The sequence below is a fragment of the Mustela nigripes genome, chromosome 10 (genome assembly GCF_022355385.1).
Source record: "Mustela nigripes isolate SB6536 chromosome 10, MUSNIG.SB6536, whole genome shotgun sequence".
Taxonomy (NCBI): Eukaryota; Metazoa; Chordata; class Mammalia; order Carnivora; family Mustelidae; genus Mustela; species Mustela nigripes.
Window position 1 is genome coordinate 40644656 of NC_081566.1, and position 11365 is coordinate 40656020.

An 11365-nucleotide genomic window follows, 5' to 3' on the forward strand; every position below is an offset into this window, starting at 1 on the left:
AGGGACCCACTTCTGTACCTCCTTTGTTGTGACATGTGTGCCCCGATTGGATGCTATGTTGTGTGTGAGTCCATGGGTGTGGATCAGGCATTTCATAAGCTCCTAGAACAGTGGTCCTGTCTGAGACTCTCTGAGCAGGAAAGAACAACACATGCCCAGAGTAGATCCATAATCCTATGAAGATAAACTGCTGGGTCTTCCAAGATGGAGCTTGCCAAGCAAGCTGGTTGGTCTTCTCAAGGAATAGGACCATAATGGGGACTTACATTGGCCTCTTTTTTTTTTTTTAAGATTTTATTTATTTATTTGACAGAGAGAGATCACAAGTAGGCAGAGAGGCAGGCAGAGAGAGAGAGAGGAGGAAGCAGGCTCCCGCTGAGCAGAGAGCCCAATGCGGGGCTCGATCCCAGGACCCCGGGACCACGACCTGAACCGAAGGCAGAGGCTCCAATCCACTGAGCCATCCAGGTGCGTCTTTTGTTGGCAGGTTAGGTATTCAATGGTAGCAATAGCTAGGTCAGTCTTGGTCACTGGGAGTGTATGCTCTTGAGCCCATATGTAGTCTCCATATCTTTGACCATGGCCACTTTATTCATGTGGCCATGGTGCCACTTCCATGTTGCCTAATGTTAATTGGCTGAATCATTTGTCTACTTGGCTGTAAAGGGTTTCTTCCACAGGGATGCTTCCTGGTGGTTATTAACATGTGATACAAAATTCTTCACACTTTGTGCCCATACCCATATGTCCTTCCACATTCCTCTGTCAGTCCTTGGTATCTCCAGGCTTCTAGTCCTTTCCCTTCCAGGAATCTTATAAGACAGTTAGAACTTTGGTTACTGTCCAGAAATCATGACACCTGTTTAGAGACCAGATACCTGTTTAGAGTTCTGCCCGTTGGGAAGATTTTCCTCTACTTTCTTTCAAAGTCACCCCTAAATATGTCCATAATGCAACCAACATCGGTTTTCAGCTTATACTATATGTAAAGCATGCCTATATGTATGTAAATCAAGCTTGGGCCTTTTCCCTTTCCTTCAGCTAATAATATGGAACCCTCCATATGACTATAGGTATGAGCTGGGGAAAGGTATGGTATAATTGTTTTGAATGGTATGAATTATCTACTAATGCAGCTTATTTCTGCCTTCTGGCCCCACTTGATCCCAGATACACCATTTTCTTTTGATGGACTGCTGCTAGGTCTGCCTGACTTTATGAGTTGGTGGGTATAACTGAATTTAGCTCATAAAGGGAAGTTATGGACACATAACCAGGTGCTCACCTGGTGCTCCATGCTCAAGCATTTTGTGTCTATCAGGATTCAATTACATGCCAAGAGCTGTTCTTCAAAGGGTGTGTAATTTTCTCTTACAAATGGCTCGAACTTGCTCCAGCATCCTAGGGGACTGCATTGTGATTCTCCCATCGGGGCTTTTCATAAACCTTACACTATATCTTTTCCCATCAGAATAACCTCTGAAATCATCAGGTCTGGTGTATTGTATGATCTTGGTGGCAAAACTTGTCTTTCAGCCTGGACCAGCTGCAAGGCTCTTTCTTGCTCCAAGGCCCATTCTAAGCTGGCAGCTTTCAGTATCACCCAGTAAATGAGCCAGGGTAGCATTCCTAGATTTGGAAACTGTTGCTCTCAGAACCCTACCAGGCACCATGCTTCCTTTTTTGTAGTAGAGGATGCAAATGCAGTAATTTTTTCTTTAGTTTGGAGGGAATGTTCTGGTACTCTCTTGACCACTGGACTCCAAAATACTTCACTTGAGTAGCAAATTCCTGAATTTTAGCCTCTTATCAAGACCTCCAGGATCTAGCCACCTACTTATCCTGTCTAATCAGTATGATGTTCTGTGGGATATCTTGGCAGTCCAAATCTCTTTGGACTATATTGTGACAGAGGGCAGGAGAGCTTATATAGTTCTTTTTGCTTTTTTTTTTTTTTAGATTTTATTTATTTATTTGACACAGAGAAAGATTGAGAGAGAGAACAAGCAGTGGGGAGCAGCAGCCAGAGGGATGGGGAGAAGCAGGCTCCTTGCTGAGCGGAGAGCCCAACGTGGGGCTTGATCCCAGGACCCTGGGATCATGACCTGAACTGAAGGTTTAATTAACTGAGCCACCCAGGCACCCCTGAGTTTACATAATTGTGGGGAAAAAATGTGAATGAATATTGTCAACTCATATGAATGTGAAGTCTTTCTGATTTTCTTTTCTAATCAGAATAGAAAAGAATGCAGTTTCTTTAAAAAAAATTTTTTTTTATAAACATACAATGTATTATTAGCCCCAGGGGTACAGGTCTGTGAATTGCCAGGTTTACATACTTCACAGCACTCACCGTAACACATACCCTCCCCAATGTCCATAACCCCACCATCCTCTCCCTACCCCTTTTCCCCCCGGCCCCTCTCAGTTTGTTTTGTGACATTAAGAGTCTCTTATGGCTTGTCTCCCTCCCAATCCCATCTTGTTTTAAGAATGCATTTTCTAAGTCAATGGCTGCATAGTATAAGCTCAAGGGCTTATTAATCTGCATTAACAATCACAGCATATTTGACACAGCAGCTACAATCATGGCTACCAAATGGATGAGCTTGTGGTAGTCTATGGTCATTTTTTAGGAGCTGTCTGGGTTCTTCAGGGGCTAGACTAGTGAATTAAATAGATATTATAGGGACCTCCACAATTTATACTTTAGGTGTCTACTAGTAACATTAATCTCTGCCATCCTTCCCTTCCCCACTTGGCAGTCTGTTTTTGATTTACTATCTTGGCCAGGAATAGGGGGCAGTTTCAGCGTTTTCCACTTGCCCTTCCCCTTTATGATAGCTCTTAGCCCATAGACCAAGGATCCAATGTGGGGTTACTCCAACCTCCATATACACAAATTCCAATTAGACACATAGGAACTGGAAGGATGGCCACTGATTGGGTCTGTAGACATAGTGGTCACACTGTAAGCATGGCTTTGTCAAGGACACCATTTATAATGTGCTCCCCTTAAGTTCCCACTCTAACAGGAGGCCACAGTTATGCTTTGATTCTGGATATCAATATCAGCCCAGAACTTGCATGCAATAGTTGTGAAAATGTCTGGATATTCCCCTTCTCCAGTTGTACAATTATCCAAGTAAATGGCTATAGGTCCCTTTGTGGGAGGAAATTGGGGAATGCTTACAGGAGGTATTGTTACAGGGTCTTCTTTCTGGGGACTTGGCCACTTCTTCTGTCCATGTATATAGGCCTGAAAATTGGCTTGAGTCGAAGAACTAAGCGAGAGTTTGTGACTTTTCACTGGGGAGAGGGCCCTCAACCTCCTGTTCCTCCATTTTTGCCTTTTCTTGCTTGTAGATATCAAGTAGCAGTCTTCTTATCTGCCTGTTTTGTCCACAGTGATGACATGTTCTATTAACCTATTTTAACCTCTATTTCTACAACTTCCCGAGGGTCCTGCATAACTGGCTACAGATCCTCACCTTACTATCCACTTCCTCAGAATACTCTTAGTACCCCTTGTATTAGTTCATGCCTGCCAAGAAGCTGACATGAAAATGGGGTTAGATATCCAAGAGATTAGTGGAGGGAGAAGGAGAAGGCACGGAGAGACTTCAGAGTGTAGTGAAGGTGTAACAACTGTGGAAGGTGGCAGAGAAGAAGAAATTGATAAGAGTAGTCTAGGATTGCAGCATGGTTCCAAGACAGCTTCAAACAGGCTGATGGAGGGGCACCTGGGTGGCTCAGTGGGTTAAGCCTCTGCCTTTGGCTCAGGTCATGATCCCTGGGTCCTGGGATGGAGCCTCTCTTCGGGCTCTCCGCTCTGCGGGGAGCCTGCTTTCTTCTCTCTCTCTGCCTGCCTCTCTGCCCACTTGTGATCTCTCTCTTTCTATCAAATAAATAAAATCTTTTAAAAAAATCTACTGATGTACTATATGTTGGTTAAATTATTTATTTATTTTAAAAAAGATTTTATTTATTTATTTGACAGACAAAGGTCACAGAGGCTTAACCCACTGAGCCACCCAGGCTCCCCTGGTTAAATAATTTAAATTTAAAACAGGCTGATGGAGAGTTCTTGAGCCAATGTCACCTTTTGGAGGAGTCCCCCATCTTCCCAGGATGGGCCTTGCTAGCACCTCTGCTATAGTCACTTATTGGCTGGGAGCATTCTGTGGGAAGTATGGCCTTGGCACCAACACTGTGGTGAATCCAGAGAACAGCAGTGGAGCTGTCAGTTAGTCGTGATGCCTGTAGCCGATTTCAACAATACATTTTTATGCCAGCCATATACAGTCGCCCCATTTCCCTGCATTTGATGCTCCCAAAGTTTCTCGCATCCTTTTTTGGCTCCCCCCACATCCCTCTCCTCGATTCCATACCATTATCCTGTTTCTGAATCCCCAAGCTCTTTCTATCCATTGTTATTATGACTTATTTAGACATACTGCCTGGTTTTTTTTTCCATTTCTTCCCAAATATCCCTCTTCAAGTGGTCCTTTCTTTTTCCTTAATCTGCACCTTCACGGATTATAGTTCTCAAGCTAGTGAAAAATAGACAATGCACATTCGTTGAGTTCAGGGCTCAGAGCTCAGATTCTTCCTGGAATAAAGAGCTCATAGCAAAACTGAACTGAAAAAACATTGGCAAAATATCCAGTTTTTCCTATCGGAAACATCTCAGCTGCCTTATAGTCCCAGAGATAAGACTATGCTGGAGACAAGAGCAGCCAAAAACGAGAGAAAATTATTTTTAATAATTTTGATGCTATTTAAAAAGGAATACCCTGACATATTAGGGGATCAGGTAGGAGAAAAATCTGTGCCTAATATAAAGGTTACACAATGAATATTTATCAAATGAATGATTGCCTTGTAATGGGATAATGAGATCACAGAGAAAATAGTCATGTTCCTCTCCTGACCGGCTATTTTTTTTTTTTTTTTTTTTTTTGGTCACATGGGAAGTGCAGCCTTTAATGACTCTATTTCTTGGCTCTTGGAAAGATCCTCTGTCTTCTCTCATGCACTGCTAGAGTCTTGGGATATGAGCATCCAGTCAGTCCTACCCATAGGTTCCTGTTGCTTCTAGAAGTCTTGCTCCAAGGGAAGAATTTTGGAGGGTAGATCCTTTGCATAGAAAAACAGGGAAGAAAAAAAAAAACAGGGAAGGGTTAAAAATCCTGCCTCTTCCACCAGTGGATCTCTGGGACCAAGAGGATGTTACCTTCACTCTGCCTTTCAACATGCTGTGTCTTCTGTGTTAGAAATCCTGAAAAGAGACGCACCTGGGTGGCTCAGTGGGTTAAGCCTCTGCCTTCGGCTCAGGTCATGATCTCGGGTCCTGGGATCGAGCCCCACCCAGCGCTCTCTGCTCAGCAGGGAGCCTGCTTCCCCCTCTTTCTCTGCCTACTTGTGATATCTTGCTTTCTGTCAAATAAATAAATAAAATCTTAAAAAAAAAATCCTGAAAGAACTTAAGAGTGAGATGTCCTTGACCAATTTTCAAGACTTTTAATTTTTTTAAATCTCTATACATTCTAAACTCCAACTCAATCCTTCTCAGAACTTCCAATGGCTTCTTCAATATTATTAGACTTCACTTAATCCATAGGTTGATGTGTCTGACTATTATTCCAGAGGGTGGAGTGGCTGTCACAAGCAATCTCACACATTTTACCTTCTTCCCAGACTCATCAGATAATACCTGCTTATTCAGGGTACCATTTTCTAGTAGCCCCAGTAGAATATAGTCATCACAGTCATTGACCCTATTAGTAGCATCATAACCCAGTTCTACTTGCCCCTTTTCCAGCCGATTCTTGCCTTTTAGGTAAGAGCCAGTCAGCACTTGAACTTGGAACACTTTGGCAGGTACATCCAAAACCACAGTCAGATGATTGCCAGCCTCCGCTGATTTGGTATAAAAGAAACTCTTATCCAAGCTATAGGCATTCATGAGAACAGAGTCATTGGCAACCTTCAAGCTGGTGTAGATGGAAGCAGCAGGGTTGCTGGGAAAACCCGGGTCATTTTCCTCAATCTCTTTATCTTTGAGGCTATTGAATTTGCTGTCAAAGAAGGAGTAATTACCCATGCGCTGGAAAAGGGAAGGGAAGAATTGGATTGGTGCTGGTTCCATGAGAAGGTCATGAAAATGAGTGAGGAGGTAGTCACAGTGCATTTTTTGGTAGAAGAGGAAAAGGAAGTGAACCAAGCAAGGAAGGTCTCTAGTACGAAAGAGTTTTCCAGTGAAGTCCAGCTGAGAGAAGTTTAGAGTCAGCCAAGGTTTGTTTCTCCAGGCAGATACTGCAGTAGCTATCTGGGTGACAAATCCTGGAGCACATGTCACATCATCTTCGATCATCAGAAAATAGTCCGAGAGGTTGGTTGCAAAGTTTATGAGGAAGGCATAATCCATGTTCTGCTTGAAGTGGAAGGCTACATAGGCTGGAGTATCATGAAAGTTTTTCTCAAGGTCCTTTAAAAGAAGATAGTTTTTACGAGGTGTATTGATCACTACTAGCTGTCTGGCTTGGATGTATGGTTTAAACAGGGTTGAGATGTTGGAGATCATATGATCAAGCCACTTGGGGTCAGGATCTGCCAGGTGTACCAGGACAGTGAAGTGTTTCTGCTCAGATGAGGAGGAAGCAATGAAGAGAGATTGCAGGGTGTCCAAGAGGTAGCTCCCACTGGAATGTTGAACTGAGGCAATCCCTATGGTCAGCAGTTCTAGGATTGGGGAGAAAAGAGGATCTTTAACAACTTAGAGAAGTGAGGAAAACAGTTGCTATGAGTGAGGTTATAAATCTTTCTTAGGCCTTTCCATATGCTAAATTCATTTGTCCTTCTGGTTATTTCACATTTTCTCGCCCCCAGGCCTGGGTATGGACCAAATTAGGAGTTAAAAATATCTGGTCATAAGCTGTGAGTTAAAAGGATTATCTTTGAAAAACTATTGTGGGAGAAATAGATAAAGAAGATAAACTAAAATCATTGCATCTACGTCTCCTCCCACCCAAAGTCCCACTGAGAAACCAGGTTGCCATGAAAAGATAATAATATTTGAAGAATTCCTGGAATATAGAATTTGGAACAGGATTGGTGGAGAAATCTAAGTAGAATTTATAGCCCCAAAGACACACAGAGAAAACTGCACAGATACATCTGTATCAGAACTTCAGAAAAGTTCTCAGTTTGAGCCCCTAGATAGAAGAGGTATGGACTCTGGAATGGTCACCTGGATAATTATAGAACTGTTTCCAGAACCACTAGACCAGTGATCACCAAGAGGCTGGTGGTAGCCACACACATGCCCAGGCTAAAGTCATAAGGGTTTCTGTCTAAATAAAGTGGAAGTTTTGCCAGGCAAAGGCCCAGGGTGTGAATCCAGGGGATGGGAAGAACATCAGAAATGCAGTCAAGAGCTCCAGGCAACAGAAGAAGGAGGAAAAGAGAGAGCATAGCTGGCTATGGCACTTACCTTTACACTCCCTCAAGCAGACATTCAGAAATGTAGAGCCTGCCAGAGTGTCTAAGCAGGTAAATGGGGGAAATTCCCCCACATGACTTAGGGTTCTACTGGGAGAATTAGCAGGACACTTCGCCCAGAAGATCTGTTACTCACATTCCTTCCTTCCTCTATGTGTTACTGCTCCCCCGTAATCTAATGAGGCAGGCCTCGATAATCACAATACACTTCTACAGAGAGGCAAAAAGGAGTGGTTATCTGTAGAGAATTACACTGTTCATTCTAGATCCTGGAATATACATCTGAAACAAGAATCAAAGAACATGTGGGGGCGCCTGTGTGGCTCAGTGGGTTAAGCCACTGCCTTCGGCTCAGGTCATGATCTCAGGGTCCTGGGATCGAGTCCCGCATCGGGCTCTCTGCTCGGCGGGGAGCCTGCTTCCCTCTCTCTCTCTCTCTGCCTGCCTTTCCATCTACTTGTGATTTCTTTCTGTCAAATAAATAAATAAAATCTTAAAAAAAAAAGAACATGTGAATATAAATATGAAACAAGAATCACCAACATAATAGAAGAAAAACGATGACTTGAACAGAAAGAAAACTGCAAAAATGTAATAGAGGGAATACTGAATCAAGAACATTTCAAATATATTACCATCAATCCTCAGAGAGATTGAAGAAGAAATCATACTTTGTGGTAAAAGGACAGGCTCGTATGAAAAGAAGTTTGTAGAAAATACGGATATGGTGACTTGATCGAGTTCAGCTTAGGTTTATCTGATATGTTCTTCCATCAGAAGGCACATAATGGCAAACTGTTTCTGTTTTTAGGATCTTAGCAGCCTTTGATGTTCAGTGTCTAGATCCATTAATACTCTAAGGGTTGTAATATGTTGATATTTTAAGTCAAACATTCCTTCTGCATTCATATCTGGAATGTTTCTATAAAGTGAAAATTCCCCTAATCTCCTCTTTGGTTACCCAGTGGTATAGTTCGTATAGGTAAATGAGATAAGTATTTGATTCTTTCCTTTTACTCACCAGCTTTCAAAATAATGATTGGTTGCCTAGCATTTTCCAATTGTGGCAAAATGGTTTGGTTGGTTTTTTGTTTGTTTGTTTGTTTTGTATCCATATGAACTCATGAATTTTATGATTCAAACCACAGAAATTTTATTGATGTTTAAATTGTCCTATCTTAGGCAAGTAGTCTCTTGAAGTTGGGTCCTGAGCCCAATTAATACAAGTTTAGTAATTTTTCTTTTCTTAAAAGATTTTATTTATTTATTTGACAGAGAGAGAAATCACAAGTAGGCAGAGAGGCAGGCAGAGAGAGAGGGGAAGCAGGCTCCCTGCTGAGCAGAGAGCCCAATGCTGGGCTCGATCCCAGGACCCTGAGATCATGACCCAAGCCAAAGGCAGAGGCTTAACCCACTGAGTCACCCAGGTGCCCCAATTTTTCTTTCTATTTTATTATTTATTTATTAAAAATTTTTTTAAAAGATTTTATTTATTTTATTTGACAGACAGAGAAGAGATCACAAGTAGGCAGAGAGGCAGGCAGAGAGAGAGGAAGGAGGAAGCAGGCTCCCCGCCAAACAGAGAGCCCGATGCTGGGCTCGATCCCAAGACCCTGAGCCAAAGGCAGAGGCTTAACCCACTGAACCACCCAGGCGCCCCCTAAAAATTTTTTTTTTTAGAATAAGATAAAACACATCATGGGATCAGACAGATATTTCAAAATGCATTCAATTCAAAAATGCACTTAAACAAAAATGTAGTTTTTCCTTGCTGAGAGTTCTTTGTATTTTTAAGACCAACAAGCTTAAGCCCTCTTGAACTTAATCTTATTTTATTGACAATAAATAACTTTGTGTTGTCCTTTGAATTCTTAAAGTATCTGAGTCAGTTAATGGTTATTCTGTCACAAGGTTTATTTTTTCTTATCAGATACCATCACAACATATGGGGATCAAATGAATGCCATAGCTGGACCTCAGAAGGGTACACAATGCCAGAATGAAGCTTGTTTAGTGAAGAGAATCACAAAGTCCTGGTTGAGCTGACAGATAAAAGTCACATAGTCTCTAGCCATAGACTTCATAATGGATGCTAGCACGGTTACCAGCGATAGGGGAAAGAGAGGTACCATTACTGCAGAAGTCGGTGAGGACCGCAGTCAGATCTAGACTGGAGCCATACAGCACACAGATGGTAGTTAAGGCTGTGAGACTAGATGAGGTCACCAAGACAGTGAGTCTAGACAAGAACTAGGATACATCAGCATTTAGGCAATGGAGAGAGAAGATAAGCCAGCAAAAGAGACTGAGGATCTGAGGATCTTCTAGTGAAGCTGGAAGAAAACCAGAAGAGTTTGGAATTCTGTAAGCAATTGAAGAATGTTAAAAGAAGAGTGATCCACTGTATCAAATGTTGTCATAGGTCCATTTCCTTCCTACTGCCTTCTGTCTCTACTCTTGTCTGACCTGTTCCAGCATGTTCCATACCTCTTGTGCATACACTCACTTTTTTTCAAAGGAGGAGCTCCAATCAAGATTTGGGCATTTATGTTTTTGAACAGTTCTAACTTTTTCTGCATATTTTTGAAGGTTTCCAAGTGGTTTGTTCTGCCAGGGTTGATCTGCATCCGGGCTCTCTGCCAAGCTACCATCTTGTTTTCCTCCTGAGAAGAAAGTAAGTTTCAGCTCTATTATTCAAGCCCTTTGGGAATAATAGTTGAGTGGATTCTCTTTGTATGACACAATGAAGTAGCTCTAGGATACAGGGCAGGTTGCTCAGGGCTGACTTCAATTTCTTCCTTATTCTCTAAAGAAGTTCTACACGAGGGGCTCTTGTATAAACTGTGGGTCTTGGGATGAAGGGAACTGGAATTTCGCTAGCTTTCCTGGGTTCCCTATGACTACAGCTTGATAAGGGTTCCTTGAAGGGCAAAACATCTATTAAGTGTGAGAGATACAGGAGAGAAGGTAATTCCACCCCGATGTCCCAATCTAAACTCTTTCCTCTAGGTGGCACTTCACTCTTGCAAATTCGTTTACTACTCTCCCTTTTCTTGTCATTTCTGGTTTCTAGAGCAATTTTCTCAACTCTTGAGACTTTTTCTTGGCTTCGATAGATGACTTAACTTTTCTGAAATTCGGCATCCTACCATATAAAGTGGGCCGGAGGAGATATGTAACTTTAAAACTGAAGGAAATTTTCTAAAATGGGAAACTTACTAAACAAAGAGAATATTTTAAAAAATTAACCTATAGGGACGCCTGGGTGGCTCAGTGCGTTAAGCAGCTGCCTTCAGCTCAGGTCATGATCCCAGGGTCCCGGGATCGAGCCCGCATCGGGCTCTCTGCTCAGCAGGGAGCCTGCTTCCTCCTCTCTCTCTGCCTGCCTCTCTGCCTGTTTGTGATCTCTCTCTGTCAAATAAATAAATAAAATCTTAAAAAAAATTAACATATAAAGTATTATTTGCTTCAGGGTTACCACTGTGAATCATCAGTGTCACACAATTCATGGCACTCACCATAGCACATACCCTCTCCATTGCCCACCCCCCAGCCCCTCCATCCCTCCCCCCACCACTGCCCAGCAGCCCTCGGTTTGTTTCCTGAGATCAAGAGTCTCTTACCCTTTATCTCCCTCCCCATCCCATATTGTTTCATTTTTTTCCCTCCCCCTCATGACCTTCCACCCTGCCTCTCAGATTCCTCATATCAGAGAGATCATATGGTAATTGTCAGAGTACCTTATGTCTCATCAATTGCTATTTAAAAAGAACCAACTTTGCCGAAGTATTAAGTAAGTGTTATTTTTTCCTCAACCCTAAATTCCCTGTTTTGGAGTGCCACATCCCTTATTTTCTCCATC

The 11365-nt window shown here is 42.4% G+C and overlaps 1 protein-coding gene across 1 annotated transcript; it reads right to left on the minus strand.

Moving 5' to 3' along the window:
• Nucleotides 1-5608: 5608 nt before the first annotated feature.
• LOC132025995 (alpha-1,3-mannosyl-glycoprotein 4-beta-N-acetylglucosaminyltransferase C-like) lies at nt 5609-11031 on the minus strand. The gene is made up of 2 exons (XM_059413951.1): nt 11022-11031; nt 5609-6744 (listed from the first exon to the last, which is right to left on the minus strand). Exons 1-2 carry the CDS (start codon nt 11029-11031, stop codon nt 5609-5611), a joined length of 1146 nt encoding a protein of 381 aa, XP_059269934.1.
• Between the last annotated feature and the right edge of the window lie 334 nt (nt 11032-11365).